The sequence below is a fragment of the Silurus aristotelis genome (assembly GCF_946808225.1).
Source record: "Silurus aristotelis genome assembly, chromosome: 16".
NCBI lineage: Eukaryota > Metazoa > Chordata > Actinopteri > Siluriformes > Siluridae > Silurus > Silurus aristotelis.
In genome coordinates, this window is record NC_139589.1 from 11,164,567 (window position 1) to 11,192,100 (window position 27,534).

Consider the following 27,534-nt stretch of genomic DNA (forward strand, 5'->3'; position numbering starts at 1 on the left):
TATATATATATATATATATATATATATATATATATATATATATATATATATATATCGATCGCGTGATTGTCTTAAATTAACTCGTGATTATTCGCAACTTAATTGCACAATTTTATCTGTTATCAATATACCTTAAATTAATACTTTTTAAGTTTTTAGTACTCTAATCAACATGACCATGAACAAATATGGATGCTTTTTGCAGGTGTATGTTTATTACTAGTGAAACCATACTCAACATAGTGCATGAAGATTAAATATTTTTGTAAATGTTTTAAAGTAATTATGATGTTATAAATTACCTAAATCATCAGGACACCAAACTGGAAATTAAAGTTAAAGTGATTTTGCGCATAATATATACGCACACACATTTATAATGTTGTCATGATCAATTTTTTCCTTATCTATGAGTGACACTAGTACTTGTGTCTATCTATATTAGCTCAAGTGGTTACCATAGAAACTGCCCAGAATTTAATATATACACTTACTCCTGTCTTAGCATGAATTTTACGCCTGGTATTTGACATACATTCTCAAATAATCTTTTTAATCTGTAAATATATAAGATTAAAAAAAGTGCCATGAACTCACTTCACTGAGAGGAGTTTTCTTTAGTCAGTGCAGTGTTTGTTGGTGTTTATCCCAAGTCCAAGTTAATGGCATTAACTCAGAAAGATGCACACACACACACACACACACACATAAACACGCACACACCACACACACACACACACACACACACACACACACACACACACACACACACACACACACACACACACACACACACACACACACACGTACACGCACACACACAAACACTTGCTTCTTATTACAATTTCATAATGAATGAGAAATGAGAATCAGGGGATTTTGCACACATTATTTCACACGGCTGATGCAGGGCCTGTAACGGCCTGTCAACATTCTGACACGTTCTCTCTATCTGTTATTAAAATCCATTTCTCTCAGTCTATTTCTCTCTCCCTTCCTCTTTTATCGTCCTCTCCGCCACTTTTCACTCTTTGTTCTCTCTCTCTCTCTCTCTCTCTCTCTCTCTCTCTCTCTCTCTCTCTCTCTCTCTCTCTCTCTCTCTCTCTCTGCCCCCAAACCCCCAGGTTGTGCTGATCCTCTCATCACATATATAAATACTAATTTAATTGATACTCATGTTGTTTGGGAATTAATGAGCTGCCATTCGTGTACTGGGGAGCAGTGACAGAGCCCCTCGGCTTAAAATTGGTTTTCCGGACCTTATTGCATTTGAACAGAAATCATATTAGCCAGACCAATTTCATTCAAATCTGCCAGTTCCTAATTAACCCCTGATTTAATGTATTTCTTTCTCTTGGGTTTGGGTTTTTATGTCAGTCAGATCATTGCTGTAGACTCTGTTTACTTTTCTTCCAGGATTTGTGCCCAAGCATAAAGTAGTGGACTCAAGAGAGAGGAATTTGCTGGGCCGATTTGTAGCAAAATTGATGTAGTGCTTCAATGTCTTTCCTGATGTATAATGTATGTTACCCTGCTAGCTTAGTAATACGACTCCGTAATAATGGCTCTTTCTCTTATGTTCTCATGCATAAAAAAGTGAATACAGCGCATTATCCAGCTAAGATCTGCCTTTTTTCTGCATATATCAACTTGCGAGCAGGAAAAGCTGCTTAAAACAGCTTTTATTATGAAAAAGTAGATAGAAAACTTGAGTATGCGATAGCAAACACGCTGGCCTTCAGCTGTAATATTAACAGTTAATCCAGCAGTTTCTATTTCAGAAATACTTCTTTACTCAGTACATGTCTATCACACAATTATTATTATTTTCTGCTGATGCTTTTGCAGCTTTGGCAAAGACTATATTGACAAACATTTTGTGAATGCCTAATCATAAGATTTATATGCACTTTTCCGAACATCCCATTCCACTTTTAGTCGCCATTTGTTGTTACAATAAGCTTCACTCTTCTGTAAAGATGTTACATTACATGTTGGAGTGTGTTTTGGATATTTGTTCTTATTCTGTCTCAAAGGCATTAGTAAAGTAGTGTACTGATTTAGGGTAAGGGGAAGTGGTAATTCAGTGGCCTTCTAACCAGTGGTCACACTCCCAGGCCCTCAAATGCTCAGTTGTATAAATAGGATAATTGTAAGTCGCCTTGGATGAGGGCATGTGCCAAATTCCATAAATGTAAATGTGTGAGGAAACCTGGGGCGCAGTAAGCGGTCCAATTCATCACAAAGATGTTCAATAAGGTTAAAATCAGAGCTCTGTAGCAGAAAACGTATAATCTTCCTCCCCAACCCATGTAAAAGCATATCTTCATGTAGCTGGCTTTGTGCACCGGGGCATTGTCATGTTGTAACAGGTTTGGTTTTCCTAGTTAAAGTAAAGGAAAGATTTAATGCTACCACATCCAGAGACATCCTATACAGTTGTGTGCCTCCAACTGTGATACGTTTTTGAGGAAGAGCAAAGTAAGTCAGGTGTCCCAATACTTTTTCCATATAGTCCATCTTACTGATCAAATTAATATCGGTATAACCCATTGCAAACACTTTGCCTAGCTGAGACAGGCTTATACGTTATTTGTTTTTGATCAGTCACTGTTTAGTAGTCACTGTTGTATCAGTGGCAGATGTTTTTCTTATATGGGCTTCAACTGAATGGTGGGCCAGAGAATATAAGGAATGCAGGTTCTGTAAATGACTTGTTCATCAAACTTGTATTCAAACCATTCGTGACTGTTAAAAAATAAAATAAAATAAAAAATAAATAAAATTATATATATATATATATATATATATATATATATATATATATATATATATATATATATATATATATATATATATATATATATATATATATATAATTTTTTATTTATTTATTAACACCTGTAGATTGTTTTAATAATTGTGGGTTGTGTAATTTTTTGTTGTACTGATAGTACAAATTGTCACTATGTTTCTTTCATTTTTTATTTACATTAGATACAGATATCTTTATCATTTAATTTGATCCAATCAGAAACACACAAGGAATTGGATGCAAGTGCAGATCACACAGTGTTTAATATCACAACAGACAAATCTAAAATCTGGATTGGGGGGTGCAAAAGCAGAAGACAGAACCATTGGCAAACATTACGGTAACAGAAAAATCTAGAACATGATACAAACGGTTCGGCAAGGCCAGGAAGAAGTCATTAATGGTGTTACTTTACAACTAGCTGCTAAGTGGTAGTCTGTTATATTGTGTGTGTGTGTGTGTGTGTGTGTGTGTGTGTGTGTGTGTGTGTGTGTGTGTGTGTGTGTGTGTGTGTGTGTGTGTGTGTGTGCGTGTTTGTACGTATGTGTAAATGGGAACACCTGTGTTTAATCAGTTGTTGGAAAATGCAGAGTCGGGGTATGTGTGTTGACTGTGGCAATACAATCATGATGTCAAAATTATATTTCTTTTAATTTTATAGTATACATTTTTTTTTATTTATAAATTTCCCATTACAATTTATTAGAATATTTGACAGTAAAAATGACAATAACTGAAAGTCTATTCTGATGTAACAAAGCAAAACATTATAAACTTTGGCAAGCTTTCACAGGTTTGCAGGGTTGCCAGGTTTTAGCAAATTTTTCACAGCAGGTACTACACCTAAACCTGAAATATCTGTTCTTATTTTTTGTAAAATTTTTGCTGCCTTAACCGACCTATGATACGATATGACACATCATGTCCTTTTACCCCTTTTTTTATTACTCTGTCACAAAAATGAAATAGTGAAAAAAGAATGCATCTGACCCAAATGAATCCAGATGTTCCTGTCTATTGGAGTCAGAAAGCCCAGAGTCAAGATATTACCCCGGCTTAGCACTGTGATATGATCAAAGACATAGAGACATGAGAACCAAGAACCCTTTGAACTGTGTGCAGGATCTGCCCGCATCATCCTCCGTAACTCTGAGACTCTCTTAAGTGCTAAGGCTTTCTTTGCGCCGCTTTGCTAGATTTCTCTTTCACGCTTTTTGTAACTGCTTGTACTCTCTGTTCTACTTGTACATAGTAAGAGTGCTTTTCATTCTTGTTGGAATTTAAAGACACTTTGTATGAGTTCTGGATATTATGGGGGCTAATTTCTATCTAAGACTTTAGCAGAAGAAACAGCTCTGCGTATGTATCTGGGGAATTTCTTGATACAATGAGGTGAATTAGAGAGTAGTGTGTGTGTGTGTGTGTGTGTGTGTGTGTGTGTGTGTGTGTGTGTTGAAAAGCCAGCTGTCTCTGCTCTCTTATATAGCACATATATTTTTTAATGGGAATGAAAAGACAGTGACTGAAAAGATTAGTGAAATAACCACTCCTGGGCCTTTGAGCGTCTGTAGATATACATACAGCATACAGCACAGGCCCCTATGGACATTCATTGTATAAGTTTGAATTGAAAGAGTTTAACGCACCATCAAGATGTCATTAATTATATTTTACTTTCAGCCTAAAAAAAGTTAACATGAAAGAAGTAAACTGAAGACATGAAAGCTCATGTTTTTTACAATACACATTTGTCAATTAAGGTATAAACAATACACATTTTTCAATTAAGGTATAAACTTCATTTTAATAAGAGGTCTTTTTAAAATGATAGCTAAAAGACAGCTTCAGTTTGATTTTAATGGGATAAATATTTTACATACAATTTGTTAGTATGTGATGACATTGCATTTGAATTGCTTAAACTTAAATCAGATGCTTGGGAGAACCTTTCATAAGTTCTTATAACACTAAGCTGGAATATTTTTATTACCACATTGACAGAAACAGTTTTCTCAGGTCAGAACTTTGCGGTGACTACTCCAATTAGTAACTTTTTGAGTCTTGGAAGAACAAATATTTTACTTTCTGTCTGATCTCTTGAGATATTGCTTCAGTATTTTTAGATCATTCTCCCTTAGCCAGCAAAGCACCCCCTCAGCATAATACTGCAACCCCATGTTTGACATGGAATAAAAGCAATTCAATTTATTTTTTATTTGTATAGCGCTCTTAATAATAGACATTGTCTTAAAGCAGCTTTACACAGATAATGTGGTTCAAAAAGAATAAATAAGAATGTTTTTTTTGTAATGATCAAGCAAACAGTGATGGTGACCAAACTGGATTCCTGAGTCACTGTAGCAGACTGTTGACATAAAGTACAGTCCAAATCCATCCTCAAAACTCCTGTGATACTCTAATATTTCATGGATCCCCAGGCCATAGATGTGAAACCATCTCCAGCTGCACAGAGAGACCTCCAATCAAAGAGAACACCATCCAGAGGCAGGCCGGGATGAAGTGGGCAGATGCAAGGAAAATAGAGGGGCAGGAACAGTGGTCACTGGTACCTTCAGGAGCATGTTTAACTTGACCAAAAGAGAGAGAGAGAGAGAGAGAGAGAGAGAGAGAGAGAGAGAGAGAGAGAGAGAGAGAGTAGGGTTGACAGGGATATGGATTATTCAGTCTCTGTATTGTGAAGTTGGGGTCTCTGCACAATGTGAAGTTGGGGTCTCCAGCAAGACTTGCTATGGCAGCATAACTTAAAGAAAAAGCCAGAAGGTAACACAGACATGAGGGATCTCTGGGATAAGAGACGACCCAGCACACCACACCACCTTCAACAAACATGAGGAAATGTGTAAGAGTGAGGGGACGACAGCATACAAATATCCCAGTTCACTGAACACTTTTATATCCATGAGCCCTGCAGATCTGCTTCCTTACCTAAGAAAAATCTACTGATAATAGACTTGACTAAATGACTTGAAAAAAATGTTTTCAGCCTCGACGTGAACACTGACACTGTTTCTGAGTCCCGAACTCTGGAAGTCTGTTCCATAACTGTGGGGCTTTTTAAGAGAAAGATCTGTCCCATGCTGTAGTCTTCAATATTTGAGGTACCAGCAAATAGCCTGCACCTTTTGATCTAAGTAGGTGTGGAGGATCGCAATTGCACAGAAGTTTACTCAGATACTGTGGTGTGAGACTGTTAAGTGCTTTATATGTCAGTAGTATAACATACTTTTATAATCACTGCAAGATTTAATGGGAAACCAGTGTAGACTGAATAAACAGGGGTGATGTGGTTATCTAGCTCTAAAACACCCTAGACAGTGAAACATTAGAGTAGTCTAATCTCAATGTAACAAAAGCATGAACTAGTTTTTCTGCATCCTGTAACAACATTATATTTCTAATTTTACTAATATTTCGGAGGTGAAAGAAGGCGATCCTGGTAATATTATTCACATGAGCCTTAAAGCAAAGAGTCAATTATCACACCAAGGTCTTTGACTGTTGTACACACTGAGATGAAAAGACCAGATTACAGATGCTACGTAATCTGAAAGTTTACTTTTAGCTGCATGTGGTCCTAGTAAAAGTGCTTCCTACTAATCCGAGTTGAGCAGAAGGAAGATATCAAGCATCCACTGTCTAAGGTTTTTTATACACTCCTCAACATTGTTAAACTGATCTCTCTCATCTGGCTTTGCTAAAACATACAACACTGTATTCTCAGCATAGCAATGAAAGCTAATACCATAGGCATCACCTCTTTTCTTCATACATAGCACTTAGCATTATATACAAACAGTTCAATTTGTCTTTTTATTTGCCCAGAAAACACTCCTTCAAAAGACTCTTGATCATCTGCAAATTTCAGTTTGGGGGTGAGAGGCTACTTCCGTGGATGACAGCCTTAGATGATGATGCAGGACTCTCTGCCTCCTTTAACTCCTCCACCAGTTATTTTGTTGTTTTCTTTGGGTTCAATTCAAAGTCTAAAGTCTGCTCTTCCTTAAAAGTTAATTCCTGGATGATGCAATGTCTGTGTGGACCAGGATTTCTCTATTTCAATTGCATTATATGTTTAGAAACAATGAGTTTATTTTCAAGTCAAGTCAAGTCAAGAAGCTTTTATTGTCATTTCAACCATATATAGCTGACACAGTACACAGTGAAATGAAACAACGTTCCTTTAGAACCCTGGTGCTACATTTAAAAACATAAAGCTTCATCACAGAAAATACAGAGCTAAGAACTAGTAAGTGTCCTAGCCACATAAAGTGCATCGTGTGCAACCTGGTGCAAACAGTGCAAAGACAACACAAGACAGTGCAAGACAATACAAGACAGTGCAAAACAACACAAGAAAATGTAGGACAAATAAACAAAACACAAAATAGCGCCACCAGTAAACCTGTTGTATATTACACACTGCGGTGTGTAAAAGAGTACTGTAGGTTCCCTGGTGGTCTAGTGGTTAGGATGCGGCGCTTTCACCGGTGCGGCCCGGGTTCGATTACTGGTCAGGGAACCAACCCCAGCCACTCCAAGCCCGGATAAATGGGGAGGGTTGCGTTAGGAAGGGCATCCAGCGTAAAAACATGTGCCAAATCAAACATGCGGAGGATCCGCTGTGGCGACCCCTAATGGGAGAAGCCAAAAGAAAGTTTAGTTTGGTGTGTAAAAGAGTACTGAGTACAGGAGTGAACATTGTAATTAAACAAAATGTTGTGCAAAAGAGTGTGTGTATGATTTTCAGTTCAGTTCTGAGTTGAGAAGCCTGATGGCTTGAGGGAAGAAACTGTTGCACAGTCTGGATGTGATGGCCTGAATGCTTCGGACCTATTTTTAACCTAAATTTAGCATTTGTTAAAAATTTCATGTCTTTATAAAAAAAATTATTTTAGTGTGAAGAGGAAAATTACCATCCAGTGTATTCCTGTCTTTTATTATACATTTCTATTTATTAAAGAATAAACATTTGTATCACCTACATCTACTATTTCCATAATGTATGATGTAAACAAATTTTTCATCAGTCTAAACCCCAGAGAATAATGAAGTTTAATACTAACCCCTTAAAATGTATTCATATTCAAAGTGTCTTATGATCCCAGTCAAGCTTTGTACATACAGTACATAGAGTGAACAGCAGCTTTTCATGTCGATGTTAATGTAGCAACAAAAAGAGCATCCTAACGCGCTGAAGACCTGCCACTGAGCAATTAAAAGTTGCAGGTGATAGTTTAGGGTGGAACTGGATTTTTAATGTGCATCTCAGCAAAATCTCCTGTGTTAAGCAACATACTAAATGTGTATGCACTGCTAAACCGCTTCTTGCTAGCCCATATTCTTGCATTTGATGTTGTTAAATATCGTTAAAAACATTTCTTCTTCTGTTATCATATATAACAACTGTAAAGACTATAAAATACGAAAAAAAAGCAGCTTTTCATGTTCTAAAGGCTTTTTTGTGTCAGAAAACTGTAAATAAAACAGACAATTTAATAATTCATTTCATTTTTACATTTATCTTATAATTTACATCTTTTGTTATTTTCTTTTTCATTAGGTATAATTGGGTTGATTAAAATAAAAGGTAAACACCATCCTAACTACCGTAATTTCCGGACTATTAAGCGCACCCTTATATAAGCCGCACCCACTGAATTTTACAAATATTTTTAACATGAATAAGCTGCACCTGTGTATATGCCTACACTGAAATTAATAAACTTTACACAGGCTTTACCGAAAGACAGTGTCTGTTACACGGTGTAACTGGTGAAATATGTTGTGGCTCCTTTAAGAGCAGAGCGACATTTTGGGAACAGCCTGCCGCCGCATTTATCAAATACCGAGATATTAAAAAAATATAAAAAGCTAAAAAAAAAAAAAAAAATGCACGAGTTTTGAAAACCTGTCTGTGCCAATGTGATTTCTGTTACAACTGGAGTTAGCGAGCTCTCCCATGACCCAGACTCAACGCGTTACAACGGCTTGTATCTAAACAGTAGCCTTAGAAAGTCAAATGCTCACTGCCTTCCTTCTTCCTTTCACAACTATTTCTCTCGAGAGTTTATTTAAAAATCACCCGATGCCGTGCAGCTCAGAACACAGGTGAGGTGCGTTTTTTTGTTTTCGTTCGAAAATTTCATTGGTCTAATGTTTTGGTGCTCAGTTTTTTGGCTTGAAGTTTGTGAAACCAGGAAAAACCCAGGAAAACCAGGAAAAACCCAGGAAAAATCCACTTCGTTGTTTAAGCCGCGGGGTTCAAAGTGTGGGAAAAAAGTAGCGGCTTATAGTCAGAAAATTCGGTAGTTAAAGCTCTTTTTTTATCTTTTTTTTTTTCATTTAAAAGACAGATTTTTGACTTTCATTCCTATAATTTTTTATCTCCGACTATTTTTCAACACAATATGGTGACCCACAAAATCCTACTCCCCAGCCAGTTTACCCATATCATGTGACAGTTGTGACAACTTTTCCTGTGACATGGAGCAGAATAACACTCTCAGCACTGGGAAAGTTTACATTCCAAAATTAGCTCTAGTCAATATATAAATGTTGATTAACTGTAGCAGCTCTCACAATAGTGCAGCTGCAAATGACAGGTTTATATTAAAACAGTCATTATAATACGTTTCTATAGTAACTCCTCATTTCCATGGATTTGCAGCTGGATCGCAAATCTGTGCTGATATGCATTCTGTTTATTTGGAAATGTTTATTTAGGGCATTAGGGAAGAAGTCTCCAGTGTCAGCATGTTCAGGGGTAAAATTGTATAACAGTTCTGACAAGCAAAAGCCTTCAGAACAGAGCAGATAATGCTTTGCAGTTTTCTCAGGCACATGAAAACTTTTTAATTGTATTTTATAGTCTATATCGTCGTTATATATGATAACAGAACAAAAAAAAAATCTATGACAATTAACAACATCAAATGCAAGAATAATGGGATATGTACAACTGATTATTTTTGAATTAATACAAAAATCTTTACTATTGGTGAACACTGGTATAAGAGAAATAAAAATACTTCAGTTTAATTTGTTAGAGAAAATAAGTTTTAGGTTGGAAAAAGTAAATATGCTTTATCACACCACCCCATTACTTTGTATTTCTCTAGATCTAAAACACACACCGTGGTTGATTCATTAGTTGGGAGTCTGTTGGTGTAATAAAACCTCTAATAGTTAAGGGTTAAGTGTGTGTTTCTTTGCTCATGTTTTGGTCTTCAGTTCATTTTTGCTGCCAGCAGCAGTGTTGAAGCGAACGATAAGGAGTCTCCAGTCTCTCACACTGACAGGATGGTAATTGCTACCATACTTTGTCTCAGTGCATTGTCGTAGTACACATTTCTGTCTGACTATTTAGTTATCTTAGTGCTTCTCTGCATGCATTTTTAATTAATTAGTTTTCGTCTTATTTGGCCGGTGTTGTCAGTACACAGAATTATCTGTTGTTCCTGATATATTCTTTCCGGAGTCTTTGCATTTTTGTTCTGTTTTATCTGCTTGTGATAAGCTGTATGGAAGGCAGGGCACGGCTGCACAGCTGACACATGGTTAGAATGATCTGTATTGAGCAGCGTCAAGGCGATTTACAAGCATTCTGTTAGTCTTTGTAAACCTTTTATAGTATTGTAATACATCATATGGCAAAACATTCACCATTCATACACATTATATTTCATTTAGAAGTAAGCCAGTGTGGACTCGAAATGATGTGTCCAAGATCAGGGTTGGTAATCAGCACAGGGTAGGACTGAGATATTGTGCAATAATGTGGCATTATCAATATATTCAAAATATAAATAATGGGACAAAAAAAACATTTCTGAATTTTCACAGATGATTTTAAAAGAAAAATATAAATGTAGCACCCTGCTAAATTTATATATTGTTTATTTTGTGTTCTGTTAACAGATATACTGTATATTCTGAAGTATGGGCCAGTTTTGATTGTCCTTTGTGTATAAAACCTTTTTGATATTAACATTTAATATTAATTCATATTTGTTAAAGTTAAGATGTTGAAATATTCGCTGTTGTGAGTAACCTTTGAACCCTCTGTCATTTTATTTGTATTGGATGGTCAGGTGTCAGTTTTATTTGTTATCCAATGAGTGCCATCCAGAGAGCAGTATGGTAACCGATCGGATTATTGAGGGGGCGGGAAAAAGAAAATACACACCGAGAGATGGCTGTGAGAGAGTTGTAAGCTTTGTAGGATTGATTACATTACTGGTTATCAAAGTTAAGAGCGAGGGATTATTTGTTTTCGGGGTTTTTCTTTTGTCACTGTGTAACTTTGGTAAAACGGGAGAGTGAGCATTGTTTTGGAGCTGGTTGAATCGGCCACGGAATTTCTACCGAAGTGGAGCTAACGCCATAGCCATGTGCGAACTGCTACCCTATAGCCATGTGCAAAATGCTAATATATAGCTAGAAACCCACTTTGCCACCGAGTTTCTGATGTGCATCGGATGCTGCTGTAGCTGTTGCTACAGTAAATGTGCTCAGGATTCGCGCTGTAGGCCGGAGGTGTCTGTCTTTTGCACGTGGACGAGACGGAACTTCATGACGGGTTTCTTCATTGCGTATTTCACCATGGGACGAAACGGTTTGGATAGATGGTCACTATAATCTTTCTGTTACCAAGGAACCGTGAGTACAGACAATATTTTTTGGGAAGATTGCAACTGAGCATGATAAATGATAAATCCCGAAAAAGTATAATTAAGAAAGAGGGTTACACGTGGGGGCTCGTCAGGGATTATGTTTACTGTTGTTTTGTTTATGTGAGCATAAAAAAAAAGGGGAAAGTCAGTGTTAAATGAGGTAGCTTTAAAAGCCCCATAGTCATTTGTGTTTCAGAGATTATTATTTTATTTTTTTGTCCTGTGTATCTAAAGTTGATATAACATGGAGTCAGAACAGATTATTAAATGGTGTGAAGCTAAAGGTATGGATGCAAAGAAAGCAGTTGTGCTTAGTAAGGTTTCTCTAGATGTTACTGATGAGACTATGTATGAGGTACTGGATGAGGCTGAAGTTTTCTGTCCCTGTAAAATAAGAGGACGGTGTGTTGAACACTTCAGTAAAAGCCAGTTAGTTTTAGTCGAAACTATTAATGATATGATCAAGTCTGACATACCTGAACAGTTACTAGCTGGAGATGAGTTTGGACCTTGGATAGTGAATGTTACTGAGACCCAGCGTGTTCATGTAACTGATGAAAGAGACTTTCAGTCCAAGTTACTGTCATTTTTAGCAAATGAAGGGAAGACACTAGCTGATGTCACAGGTTTACTAAACTCTGCTTCTGCTCCAACCACCACTCCAGACTCGAACACAAAGCTGGTGAATGCCATCTCCTCACTAGTTGAAAAATGTCAAGCCACGCCTGTAGACGGCCCAAGCTATCGCAAGCTACGCATGTTCTCAGGTATAAAACCCACTCCATATGGAGAAGAGGAGTACGATGCTTGGGCAGAACAGACCACCCACATGTTGAACGAGTGGCAGTGTTCTAATGTTGTCAAGAGACAGAGAGTAGCTGAGAGTCTTAAAGGGCCAGCAGCAGATATTGTCAGAGGTTTGAGAGTCACAAATCCCCAGGCCACTGCCAATGACTACCTTAAAGCCCTTGAAACAGCTTTTGGAACCACAGACAGTGCAGCTGATCTCATGGTAAGGTTGCGTAACACCTTCCAGCAAGACGGTGAGAAATTATCAGCCTACTTACTCAGATTAGACAAGCTATTGCATGCAGTCCATCGTAAAGGTGGAATTGAAGTGATTGACATGAACCGAGCGCGCATTGATCAAGTTGCTAGAGGCTCTCTGCCTCATGATCTCGTAGCCCTTCGCATAAGACTTACTTACAAACTCAAGTCTCCTCCCAGTTTTACTGAGTTGCTTCGGGATGTAAAAGAAGAAGAGGAGATGGTCCTTGAAAGACCGAATGTAAAGGTTGCATCTTTAGCTATTAGTAAGCGTGCAGAGTGTGCTACAGCCTCAGTTGTATCTGTACTACCAGAGCCTGCGCCAGTCCTGCAAGATCCTGCAATAGAGAGTTTAAGGAAAGAATTTCAAGGTCTCAAGACTGAGGTTGCACGGCTCTTTTCGGCCTCCGTGACTGCATCAGCAAGTATGACACAGCAGGTAGACCAGAACCCCAGCCAGGAAGCTACTGGGAACTCATATGCACGTGTGAAGGAGAGAGCTCCCAAACCTCAGTATCGTGCTGATGTCTTTTGTTACAGATGTGGTGAAGATGGTCATTTCCAGCGGGAGTGTCAAAATCCAGAAAATCTCAGAAAAGTGAACAAGCGTCTCCTGAAAATAAAGCAGCCGACGGGAAACTTTCCAGGGGCTCAGTAAAGGAACGGCCTGACGCTCCGGAGAAGATACGTTCCACAAGGTGTGACACGCTACCAGAAAAGCTGGTTAACCTGCCAGAGGGTTTAGTTGGACCTAGCTCTATTGTCTCAGTACAAATTGAGGGCATTTACGCCAAAGCTTTACTTGACAGTGGGTCCCAAGTTACTCTACTGTATCGCTCCTTTTATGACAAGTACCTGCCTTTGACCCCTATTAAATGCCTGGAGATTTGGGGCCTCAGTGCAAAGGAGTATCCATATGATGGTTATATGTGCTTGAAGCTTGAGTTTACTGGAGATGTAGTTGGCTGAGACTGTAGAAACACTTGTGCTTGTGTGTCCAGATCCGGTCATGACAGGGAATGTTTCCATTGTGGTTGGCACAAACACCTCTATAGTTCGAAGACTGTTTCATGCATGCAAAACACATGGAGGAGACAATTTTCTTAACACCCTGTCTGTTCATCCAGTAATAAAAGAAGCTTATGAGAAGTTCCGGGAAACTCCTGACGACACAGCTGAGACAAAAAGAGGAACAGTCTGGTTCACAAGAGACAAGCCTTTCACTCTGCCACCTGCCGGCGTTGCAACAGTCGTTGGTATTCCAAAGTTTCCTAGAGGTCTCTCTAGCCAAGCTGTTCTTATAGACCGTCCAGTGGAGAATTGTTTTCCTGAAGAGCTTCTAGTCATGCCTGTTGTTGAAAAGTTCACTGCTGTCCAATGTCGTCGCATCACAGTCACCGTGAGAAATGTGTCCAGTCATAATGTGACATTAAGACATGGAATTCCTATTGCTCATCTATTCCCTGTAGATGTAATAAATACACTCCTTGAAAAGGAGGGCCCTAAGCCAGCAACATCTCTATTGTCCCCGTCCTCTTTCAACTTTGGTGACTCCCCTGTGCCTCCTGAGTGGAAGGAACGACTGTGTCAAAAGATGATGGAGAGAAAAGAGGTTTTCTCCTGCAGTGAGTTTGATGTGGGTTGTGCAAAGAGCACGCAACACAGCATTCGTGTGACAGATGATAGACCTTTCAGAGAACGTTCTAGACCAGGGGTGGGCAATTAATTTTTACAAGGGGCCACATGAGAAACCTGAATTGTGTCAGAGGGCCACACCAACGATAATATTTTAGGAATGCACCGAAATGAAAAATCAATTCAAAAGTCAATGAAATCCATCATTTTTTGTGTTATGCCTTTTGCCTTAGCACCATCACCGGAAAACTTTCCTTTCTTTTTAAAAACGTCCTCTACAGACGGAGTGCGCATGCTCGGATTGACTTTTCATTTTCTGCGCCGCGTTCTTCTCATATTTAGAATGGCAATCGGGATGTTTGGATTTCAGGTGATAAATTAAACCCCAATGTGGAGAAACTCTGCAGATACACCCCCTCTTGAAATTTCAGCTCTCCGCACACCGCAGACATGTTGCTCTTATCCAGATAACCGTGTGCTGCTGCGCTTTTTATTGCGTCATAACAATTGTGTTTCTGCTGTGTTGTTTCGGTGATTTAGGTATTTCGGCCGAAAATTTTCGGTGCATCCCTGTAATTTATGATTGGCCTCACGCAGGCCGGACAGGGACATACAAAGGGCCGAATGTGGCCCGCGGGCCGTAGTTTGCCCAGGTCTGTTCTAGACGGTTACCACCGGGTGATTTGGAGGATGTGAGGAAACATCTAAATGATCTCAAAGAGGCCTATGCTTCACCAATAGTTGTGGTTCGCAAGAAAAACGGCACTATACGTATGTGTGTGGACTATAGGACGTTAAACAGGAGAACGATTACGGACCAGAATACAGTCCCTCGTGTGGAAGATGCTTTGTCTTGCCTGGGTGGTAGCAAGTGGTTCAGTGTGCTTGACCTCAGAAATGGCTATTATCAGATCCCTTTAGCTACTGCTGATAAAGAAAAGACAGCCTTCACTTGCCCAGCCGGGTTTTATCAGTTTGAGCGCATGCCGCAGGGGATTTGTGGGGCCCCAGCCACATTTCAACGAATTATGGAAAGAACTGTGGGTGATATGAACCTACTGGAAGTGCTGGTGTATCTGGATGATGTAATTGTTTTTGGGAGAACGTTAGAGGAACATGAGCAGCGCCTTCTCAAAGTCCTCGACCGATTGAAGGTAGAAGGATTAAAGATATCATTGGATAAATGTCAGTTCTGCTGCTCCTCTGTTACCTACCTTGGCCATATTGTGTCTAGAAATGGTATTGCTACAGACCCTGCAAAGATTAAAGCTGTGAAATCATGGCCACGCCCTGAAAACATCACTGCTCTCCGACCCTTCCTTGGCTTCTGTGGCTATTACAGACGTTTTGTAAAGGATTTCTCCCGAGTCTGTTATCCACTCAACCAGTTGCTTCAGGGCTGCATTGTGGCTGGAAAGACAGGAAAAGTGGCAAAGAAAAATAAAGACATCAAAGCACAAGCAGGCACAGTAACAAAAGATTGGTACCATCCTTCTAAAACTTTTGGGACTAGGTGGGATAAAGACTGTCAGAAAGCCTTTGAGGCTTAAAAGAGAAGTCTTACAGAGGGGCCTGTGCTGGCAATCGCCAACCCAAAACTGTCATATGTGCTGCATGTTGATGCGAGCATAGAAGGTTTGGGAGGTGTCCTCTATCAGGATCAGGGAGAAGGTTTGCGCCCAGTTGCTTTTGTCAGCAGAAGCCTCGCTCCATCAGAAAAGAATTATCCCATGCATAAGCTTGAGTTTCTGGCTTTGAAATGGGCTGTTGTCAACAAGTTGCATGATTACCTCTATGGAGTCAAGTTTGAGGTCCACACGGATAATAATCCTTTAACGTATGTCTTAACTACAGCTAAATTGGACGCAACAGGGCATCGATGGTTGGCGGAATTGTCCACATATGATTTTAGTCTGAAGTATCGGCCTGGAAAACAGAATGTCGATGCGGATGCATTGTCACGGCGTCCTCATGCAGACCACAATACTTCTCATGAAGGGAAGGAAACACTGCTTGCCACCGCAGTCCAATCTGTCTGCCACATGTCCAAAGTCAGAGTACCTCACTATCATCGTGGCAGAGCTGTAGATCTCATGGGCTCACCCAAAGGTGCGGTGCCCAGAGCCTATTGTAACTTGTCATTTTTGAACTCTCAGCAGTTGCCAAAATTGAACGCAGCAGAACTCTCAAATTCTCAGCAGAAAGACCCGTGTATTGGAGAAGTGTGCAATGCTATCATTAAGAAAAATGCCAATCAAGCCAACAAAGCGAACCATCCTGGTGTGTCACTGTTGTTAAAAGAGTGGGAAAAGCTAATGGTTAAAGACTCCGTGTTGTACAGGATAAGCCATCCACCAAACAAATCAGCTCGGCGGCAGCTGTTGCTCCCACAAGAGTTCAGAACAACTGTACTCCAGTCGTTGCATGACCAATCAGGCCATTTGGGGTTTGACAAGACATACGGCTTGGTACGAGAGAGGTTTTACTGGCCCCGCATGAAAGTTCAGATTAAAAGGTACTGTAAAAGCTGTCCGAGGTGTATTCAGAAAAAGCCACTGCCTAAGAGAGTTGCTGAGTTGTCACATCTTAACAGTGATGGAGCGATGGATCTCGTCTGTATGGATTTTCTGACGATTGAGCCTGACTCCAGAAATATCTGCAATGTGCTCGTAGTTACAGATCATTACACGAGATATGCTCAAGCTTTTGCAACGAAAGATCAAAAGGCATCAACTGTCGCTAAGGTTCTGTGGGAACAGTATTTTGTCCACTATGTTTTGCCAAGAAGAGTGCACTCAGACCAAGGCAGGGATTTCGAGAGTCGCCTTATCCATGAGCTGTTGAGCATGCTTGCCGTAAGAAAATCCAGAACCACTCCCTACCATCCTCAAGGTAATCCACAGCCTGAGCGTTTCAATAGGACTCTTCTTGACATGCTTGGAACCTTGGAAACACAAAATAAAAGTAAATGGAGTAAACGTCTTAGCCACCTTGTACATGCGTACAATTGCACAGTGAATGAGTCCACTGGCTATTCTCCATATTTTCTAATGTTTGGACAGGAGGCCAGGCTGCCAGTAGACGTGACATTCGGGGTCTCAAGTGATGGCACCTCCACAAAATCCTACTTGAGGTATGTCAAAAACATGAAACGTGAGCTCCAAGCTGCCTATCAGTTGGCTGGGAGTATGGCAGAGAAGAAAAATGAAGGGAACAAGCAACGCTATGATCAGAGAGTTCGTTTCTGCCCATTAGATACTGGGGACAGGGTTTTGATCCGAAACCTTGGTTTACACGGGAAGCACAAGCTTCCTGATCGGTGGAAAGATACTCCTTACATTGTGGAGAGTCAACTGCCTGGTTTGCCTGTGTTTAAACTGAAACCAGAGAGCGGACATGGATCTGAAAAGACACTGCACCGCAATCACATTCTGCCGATCGGAAGGGAAGTGCAGCTACGGCCTGAGATCAACAAGGAGCCACAGAAAAGAAGGAGAACAAGCAGACGGCTCAAAGAAAAGAGCAAAGAGAAATATGATAATCCTTGCTTACCAACACCTGAACAGGATAATATGGAAGAAACCTCTGACTCCGAAGATGATGAGATGGGTGTATGGCATGACTATTATGTACCACGAGAGTTGCCAAGATCAGAACCTCAAAACATTGATCATGGTGAGCCTTTCAATCTGGATTTGGATCTGGCTGTGTTGACAAGTAACCCAGAAACGGATAAGACAGCTGAAGAACCTGCCGCAGTGGAGGAGGATGACCATTTGGTACAAAATGTGACTGCCGAAGTTGTGGGACAAGAAAGAGACACTGAAATACTGATGTCAGCCGAAATAGCTGAGAGACTAGACAGTGTAGCAAAAAGCTCTGATAAGACAACCCGATCTCAGAGACTAAAGAAAGCTCCAACTAGGATAACTTATGATTTGATAGGGAACCCAACGTCAGTGGCAGTTGGTACACATAGTGCTACCGTAGTTGAGATTAGTGACATGAAAGTAGCCCCATCTCCTATTAAGAGATATAAAAGTTTTCTTTACAAGTGGATAGGTTAAAGGGAATGTTAATAATCTTCTTAACACAATATTTTAAGGAAATGTGTTAATTTTTTGTATGTGATTTATGGTGTTAGACATGTCATGAGGGCATGACAAGGTTTTGTGTGGGGGGAGAGTGTAGCACCCTGCTAAATTTATATATTGTTTATTTTGTATAATATTAACATTTAATATTAATTCATATTTGTTAAAGTTGAGATGTTGAAATATTCGCTGTTGTGAGTAACCTTTGAACCCTCTGTCATTTTTATTTGTATTAGATGGTCAGGTGTCAGTTTTATTTGTTATCCAATGAGTGCCATCCAGAGAGCAGTATGGTAACCGATTGGATTATTGAGGGGGCGGGAAAAAGAAAATACACAACGAGAGATGGCTGTGAGAGAGTTGTAAGTTTTGTAGGATTGATTACATTACTGGTTATCAAAGTTAAAAGCGAGGGATTATTTGTTTTTGGGGGTTTTCTTTTGTCAGTGTGTAACTTTGGTTAAAAGGGAGAGTGAGCATTGTTTTGGAGCTGGTTGAATCGGCCACAGAATTTTTACGGAAGTGGAGCTAACGCCATAGCCATGTGCGAACTGCTACCCTATAGCCATGTGCGAAATGCTAATATATAGCTAGAAACCCACTTTGCCACCGAGTTTCTGATGTGCATTGGATGCTGCTGTAGCTGTTGCTACAGTACATGTGCTCAGGATTCGCGCTGTAGGCCGGAGGTGTCTGTCTTTTGCACGTGGACGAGACGGAGCTTCATGACGGGTTTCTTCATTGCGTATTTCACCATGGGACGAAACGGTTTGGATAGATGGTCACTAATCTTTCTGTTACCAAGGAACCGTGAGTACAGACAATATTCTTTGGGAAGATTGCAACTGAGCTCCAACAAGCGCGCCAACGTTGTGGTACCACAAAACTGATGAAACTTATAAGTAGAAAGAAACCCCGGGGTATTGTTCATTTATTTCATGTGAAATACAAAGACATGTTGAGATTGTAACTCATCCAGTTAAAAAAAAAAAAAATACAAATACATTTTGATTTTAAAATTCAATATTTGTGGTCTGATATTTAAGTGTGTGTGATTTGGTGTGATCTCTGATTTTATTTGTTTCCCAAATAAGGGTTATGGTGTTTAAGTACATGTGAATGGAAGTTTTATGCTCACAAGAAAAAAAACAAAAACAAATGAACGCAGTATAGCTATACTCAAGCTAACCAGGCCTCTCCGCACTCTAGGCAGAGTTGCATGTCCGGAGTTTAGTTTAGTTTTGTGTATGCATCCTGATTTACAATTTTAGTAACCTCTCATCAATTAATTTCCCCATGCACATGATAAATCCCGAAAAAGTATAATTGAGAAAGAGGGTTACATAAAAAACAAAGTTAATCAAAAAACGTGTTAGATAAAAAATAAAACAGGCCAAATAGGAAAAAAATATATGTTTGAAAAAAAAAAGTAATAAAAGATTGAAGAGTTGAAGTATAAATCATAAAACATCATTAAACTAACAGAATCAAAATTTGACACTTAGTTATTAAAAATGAGAAAACGGAAAAATAAATAAATAAGTAGAAATAAACAAACTGTTCTATACAAATTTTCAAAAGAAAGATTGCTTTTTTTTTTAATAATGTGCTTTATTTCAGTGTCTGATCTTGAGGGGTAATTATTTTTTACCCCTTTACAATTTTTTTGTTGGTGCAATTGAAATTATGTTTTTTGCCTCTAAGTAATGTGGCAATAAGAACTGAATTTTGTTGGGATGACAAACACAAAAAAACCAAACAAATAAACAAATAGCATATTTCTCTGTAACAGGGTGAAGTTGAAAGATGACGTGGCGTTCTTAGGAGCAAAGACCACTAATCCGGTGCAGTGGACCGTCAGTCAGGATGTGAGGAGTGAAGGACACCGTATTGTTACTCTGCACTGTCGGAGGAAAGACCCCAGCTATGGCCAGAGGTAAGTAATTTTTGTGCAATAGTTATTGGAAAAAGCATTAGGTGTGCTCTTACATTAAGGTGCACTTTCTGGAAAAAAGAAAGGCACTGTAAAGTGTACACACTGAAAGTCTAGTGAATATAGTACATTTTTCAATAAATTTGTGAAGTGAATGTCAGTTTATATCATGGTATATTATAACTGTTCTATATGATATTTCTATATGATATTTCAGATATTTACTTAATTGATATTGTCAGGAAGCTGAATGCGCAGGCACAGAAGTTTACATTTACATTTATGCCAATTGACAAATTGCCTTATCCAGAGTGACCTACATTTATCTAATTTATACAGCAAAGCACTTAGGAGACTTTGCCTAAGGGCCCAACAGTGAAACTTGGTGGTGCTTGGATTTGAAAACTCAACCTTTAACCTTTCGATCAGAAGTCTAACATCTTGTGTGTGTGGTAGTTCCAGTCAGTTCATCATCATACCTATAAACATTCAGTAACCATAATGACATACAGTTACATGTGCATCTTTATCATTAATAGAGATGTGGCATAGATGCAGGTGATACACATGCATAATCTTTCTCTCTCTCTCTCTCTCTCTCTCTCTCTCTCTCTCTCTCTCTCTCTCTCTCTCTCTCTCTCGCTCTCTCTCTCTCAAACACACACACACACACACACACACACACACACACACACACACACACACACACACACACACACACACACACACACCACACATTAAAAAACAACAACAAAAAAACACAAAATTCTACAAAAAAAGGACAAAAGCAAAAACGAGCAAAATTAAAACTTGTTTTTTACAAACAAGAAAACGAAAGAAAAGAAATTGAACAAAAATTGTCAAAAAAAAAAAGGAAAAGTCTGGGCAGCACCCTGTAGAGGGTATAGAGCTGGTCCAGTGTTTCACGGCCTAGACGAAAACCACACTGTTCCTCCTGAATCCGAAGTTCTACTATCGGCCGTATTCTCCTCTCCAGTACCCTGGCACAGACTTTCCCAGGTAGGCTGAGAAGTGTGATCCCCCTATAGTTGGAACACACCCTCCGGTCCCCCTTCTTAAAAAGAGGGACCACCACCCCGGTCTGCCATTCCAGAGGCACTGTCCCCGACCGCCACGCGATGCTGCAGAGACGGTTTGCCAGAATCTCTTCGAGGCCAGCCGTCGGAGCACTGTCCAGCGCCCCTCCCAGAGACCCCAAGAAGGCCGGGTACTCTACACTGCCGTTTGGCCCGTAGGCACACACGACAGAGAGAGACCTATCCCCGACCCGTAGGCGCAGGGAAACGACCCTCTCATTCACCGGGGTAAACTCCAACACATGGCGGCTGAGCTGGGGGGCTATAAGCAAACCCACACCAGCCCGCCGCCTCTGACCATGGGCAACTCCAGAGTGGTGAAGAGTCCATCCTCTCTCGAGGAGTGTGGTTCCAGAGCCCAAGCCATGCGTAGAGGTGATTACGACTATCTCTAGTCGGAACCTCTCAACCTCACGCACAATCTCAGGTTCCTTCCCCGCCAGGGAGGTGACATTCCACGTCCCTAGAGCTAGCTTCCGTGTCCAGGGATCGGGTTGTCGAGCTGCCCGATCCTCTCAGCACCAGCCCCTTACGGTCCCTCCTGCAGGTGGTGAGCCCACGGGAAGGCGGCCCCACGTTGCTCCTTCGGGCTGAGCCCGGCTGGACCCCGTGGGGGAAGGCTCGGCCACCAGGCGCTCGCATATGAGCCCCAACCCCGGGCCTGGTTTCAGGGTGGGGCCCCGGCTGCGCCATACCGGGCGACGTCACGGTCCTTGGTCTATTTTTTCTTATAAGGGTTTTTGAACCGCTCTTAGTCTGACCCGTCGCCTAGGACCTGTTTGCCGTGGGAGACCCTACCAGGGGCATATAGCCCCGGACAACATAGCTCCTAGGGTCATTCGGGTACTCAAACCCCTCCACCATGTTAAGGTGGCAGTTCAAGGAGGGGCAAATAAATATTTATTTATTAATAATTGGACAGCCTGCAAGTTTCTCACCTCGGCCACCTTCTTCCATATACACCATTTTCTTTTCTGATCTTTCTGGGAAAACTACTGAGTAGGCACAAATCAGAGGCTGCATTTAATCATGTAGACCTCTTACAAAGTATTTTGCAATATTTTCAAACTTTAAAATATGGTTTAAGATGAAAAAAAGAAACATTAAAAAAATCTTACTATAAAACTGTTCATTTATTTAAAAACTGAGCAAAGCTTCCTGATACCAGGGTCAGATTTTATTTTCTGTGAAAACAAAGTCCTGGCTGAGGTTTTAACCATGTGGAACTTATAAATTCATGAGTCTGTATTCCGGAATTATGGAACCTCTCCTCATCTGAGCCATGACCTTTGCAAATGTGAGCTTTTCTGCTTAATGGATGTTCATCTAGTGCACTTCCATCTAATTCCAGCACACTTTTCTCCTCATAAACAGACGCTTAGCTTCTGCCAACTTGCTGATTCTTGGATTGTCTGATAACTTCAAATTTAAACTTTCTCCAAACTCATGAGGATTAATAATCCAGTCATTCCATTGCCTCGCATGATTGACAGCTGTGTGCTGTTGGGTCTTGCAACCATCATCTCCAGCGCTTCTTCCCGCCGGCATTTACATACACAAATGAATCTCATGAATACTCAAATTTTTCCAATTTTCGGCTTGATTGAGAGGAAGCAAGAAGAAAAATAAAACATATCTGATGTTAATTAAGTGCTTTAGGATTTACTTTTCCATCTCAAATATTACTGATTTGCTGACATGTGTCAGTTTATTAAATAGTGAAAGGGAGGATGGGGAGCAGATGTAAGGCACAGAGTGGAAAGTTATCACAAACTAAGTTTCAGCTTAAGGCAATAAAAAAAAAAAAAGTCATGATCATTAAGCAAAATGTGCTTCCTTGCCTGCAGCCATTGGTATAAATCATATTCTAATAAAGCACACTTATTCGGTTACAATCTCTCATTGAAATTCGTATTTCACGTCTACGTACCTTGGTTCATATCACGTGTTATTGTGCCTTATTGAAGTTTTTTTGCACTGTCGCAGAGCTGAAAGATTACGTTCACATTTCACGAGTTGTTAAAGTTTTAGGATTTTTAAAGGGGTTATAACAGCATCAGACATGTTAACATGAGTCTCACTTAAAATCCACAAGTTAAAAATATGCAGAGCAAAAAACATCACAAATATGTGCATTCTACACTGGTGTCATTAATTCTAGAGTTGAATTAATGAGCCTTAATTTGTACGCACAAGTGTACATAACATGGTACAGCTGGGAGATACAATACTACCACATTGAAAGCAACATAATAATATAGTACACTGAAGCAAAGCAAAAACTTTCTGGCTTGATTAAAATAAAATAAAAAAAAAGCAACCTACGTGAATTCTATTTTGACAGCGCTCATCACCTACATGCACAATGGAATAATAAGGTCCCTGTATGCAAATCACATAACTAAAGCCATAGCACAAAGTTCAAGCATAATACTCACAAAATACACACAACTACCTTACACACTTTTACACACAACATTCACAGGAATTTAAATTGGTGTTAATCAACTGAACTATTGGTTCAGCAATATCTCCGATAAGTACCCTGCCCATGTCGAGTCCACAGTCTGTTTTACTGTTCTGTCTGTTATGTCCTACACCCACCACTCACTCATTTTAAAAAAGAAAAAGAAACAGGTAGATAGGCACATTTGGCTATGATGTTTTCTTTCAGTCTGTATGCTACAACTGTGCATCTTTTGTAAATTTAAATGAGAACTTGTACTGAAAAAGCTTGCTAGAAAAAAATAACATTAAAAACTGTAGAGATCTTAATAGAGAGAAAGAAATGAGAGGCAGGAATCAGTTGACAAAAATCAAACGTCTTTATGTGCTATGGTCACATTTTCACGTTTGCTTTCATTTCAGTTTCATGCACAGAATCACACGTACACCGCTCTGCGGGTTCATATATATGTATTCATATGTTCATATCCCTCTCTTTAACAACCCCCCCATACCTTTCCCCCGGAGGCTTGCGTCTTGCCCCTTTTATCCCCTCTGCTGCTCACTGAAACAGAGAACCCTCATTAATGAAAATTACACACAGGTGTTTGATCCTTACCACTTACCTCCTCCGGCTCTGCCCTCCATTCACAAACTAGTCGCTTAACCACATCCCTGTCGCCACAAATACATTTCTTCTTGAATTATTCATTAAAAGATCATCTTTACAATTTACTTTAGTTTGTTTCCTTTTTTTTGTTTTAACCTTATTTATGGCTGTTTGACAAGCGAGCAAGCACTTAAAAGTGCATAAATGTGCTAGTGAGCTGGTGCCTCTGGTATAGTGTATTAACCATTTGAGGCATTCGAAGGGGTTCTGCAGTTTGATTAGTTATTGGTGCTGTAGGGTCTCCAGAAAACTGAGGTGTCATGTCCTGTAATTATACATACACTCACTCATCAGAAATAAAGTTTGAGGGCTAGGAAAATGTTTGTCTGAGCGCTGTCACAACCAGTGGATAAAAGAGCAGGAATATTCTAACAATACCAACGAGGACAGATGTAAAATCAGACATTATACATAGAGGCCCGAAGAAAAAAAGAAAAACATAATGCAACAAATTGCAACAAAGGAATATTCTAGTATTTATTTGCAATGGGGTAAAAATTACAGGTATTGTAACCCGATAAAAAAATTGATGCCACCTTTAAAGACATACAGTATTACAACACCTATGTAGAGCTGGTGTTAAAAGTGAAATGGAACTTCCTCAGTGATCCAGAAAGCCAGATTAATTTCAAGTTTCAATTAGATGTCAAAAGGAACCCTGGTCTACAAGACAGACATCTCTGTAATGAGCTCTGAGCTGTTGTATCACTAATGAGGTCTGCATCAAACCTTTTTTCCTCTCAGGCAATGTGTTTAAGTTCTAGTAGCGTGTGTCAGAGAGGCGTTTTGTTTAGAGATTTGGTTCATTTGTTTATTTGAGATGTCGGTGAAATTATTTGATCTTGCAAATAAAGAATGTATTCATGTGAAAAAGACCAAATTCCAGCTTTAACATTTCATACATATTTAGGACACTAAAAGTATTTGAATTGTAATTATGATATGTCTTAAATGCATTTAACTGTGTTTAAAAGCTAATTTATACATAAGTGAATTACAAATGCAGCTTTATATGTTTAATGTATCAAAACTTTGGTTTAAATAATAACACAAAACCACAGGTCCCCAACCATCTGGGTTGTGACCTAATGCTGGACCATGAAACCATAGGATATTGTGTTACAAGTATGTTCATAGGGGGGAAAAATATATGGAGCCTGATTTTAGAAAACATGATTTTTACACTTTCTGCAACAGGTTCAGCTAATTATTAACATGAGTGTTAAAGACTGATTTCTTTCATTTATTTTTTGTCTCATTTCCAAAGTCGCTTGGTCTTTTCTTACATCCCCCACTAATGAAAGTTTTTAGGGCTGTTTAATAACAAAATATGGTGACTTTAAAACTCAATGTATTTAAAACCCGGTTGCATCTTCACTGGCAATTCACATCCTTCAAACCATATGTGTGTAACATGTGCTGATACATCAGCTAATGAATCAATGAAGTCCTCAAAATAGCTTTGGCATCTTGAATATATACATCTTGATATTTTCAAGATGCAGTTGCTATGGCGACATAATTTTTCGATATAACAAATAAATGATTGTTCGGATTATTTTGTAATTTTGTTTGTTTTATGCCATTGCAACAAACTAAATATAAACATACACCGATCAGGTATAACATTATTTCATTATAACATTATGACTGGTGAGTTAATAACACTGATTATCTCTTTATCATGGCACTTCTTAGTGGGTGTTATATATTAGGCAGCAAGTGTACAAGTTGTCCACAGAATTGATGTGTTAGAAGCAGGAAGAATGGGCAAGTGTAAGGATTTAAGTGAGTTTAATAAGGGCCAAATTGTGATGGCTAGACAACTGGGTCAGAGCATCTCCAAAACTGCAGCTCTTGGGGGCTGTTTCTGGTCTGCAGTGGTCAGAATCTATCAAAAGTGGTCAAAGGAAAGAATAGTGGTGACCCGTCGACAGGGTTATGGGCAGCCATGGTTTACTGATGGGGAGCGAAGGCTGCCACGTGTTGGCCGATCCAACAGACGAGCTCCTGTAGCTCAAATTGCTAAAGAAGTTAATGGCATTAATGCTCAATGGGTCACGACTGTTTTGGCAAAAGGGGAACCAACACAATTTTAGGCAGTGTTGATGCACACACACACACACACACACACACACACACACGCACAATATATGAACAAAAGCATTTTGACACCTGAAATCAAAGGTGTCACCTAAGTCCAAGGACTTATATTGTAAGATCATACATACAACTGCATCTTTCAAGGTGAGTGCATACAAATGTAGACATTTTAACAAAGAGCTAACCTGAAAGATTCCATTCTTTGTTCGCATGATTAACCTTGTAGCTGCCATGCAAATTTAATGAGACAAGCATCTACATCTGTATGTGAAACAAAATCTATTTCTATTTCCCTACACAGTAAAATTGCATTTCTTTCTGACCTGTCTCATTTTTCATTCATTTTTTTGTCTGCATCATTTGACGCAGCTGTGTTTTTTATTTTTTTTATAATATATTCTTCTCAAACAGTGTGAAATGAGGATCAGTTCCTCCTGGAAGAAACAGATGTGTTTCTTCAACTCTGAAGCTGTCCTGTGAATTTCAGGATGATAATTTACATGATGAAAAAAAAAATTATTCTGTATCAGTAAAAATGGTCATATCCCTATTTCAGTTGTTTGTTTCAAAAAGGAAGGAATAAACCATTGGTTGTAAAGAAGTGACCAACATGGGGAAAAAAAGGCTGATAAAGATAAGAGAATGATTACTTCTACCTGTGATAATGTAGGTAATGAAGTAATCAGATGCTGCATTTCATTATTTGCTATGTAAATTAAATTTTTGTTATATTTATTAATAATTATAATCACTGGCAGATTGCTGTGTAAGAGTAATAAAATACTTGGGGACGTGCTGTTATGAAAAAATTCTTAATTTCAGGCTACAGTAACATCTCTTCATCACACCAATACAACTCCCTGGAGTTTTGTGTGTTTTAGTAGGTGAGAAGTATGTTGTGTATGTGTGTCACTGTGATGAATTTTATTGATGGAGCTGCAGGGAAGCTGAGATTCAGTGCTGCGTTAGTAATCCCCTCATGGGGTTTGGCTCAGCTGCCAC

At 39.4% G+C, this 27,534-nt stretch overlaps 1 protein-coding gene across 2 annotated transcripts in view; it reads left to right on the forward strand.

Moving 5' to 3' along the window:
• LOC310739272 (transmembrane protein 132D) overlaps nt 1-27,534 on the forward strand; it is a 168,975-nt gene that overhangs the window by 81,393 nt on the left and 60,048 nt on the right. For both annotated transcript variants that reach the window (XM_083565050.1, XM_083565051.1), the window contains exon 3: nt 20,077-20,220. In XM_083565050.1, the coding sequence (XP_083421176.1) occupies nt 20,077-20,220 (144 nt within the window). The remainder of the gene's footprint in view (nt 1-20,076; nt 20,221-27,534) is intronic.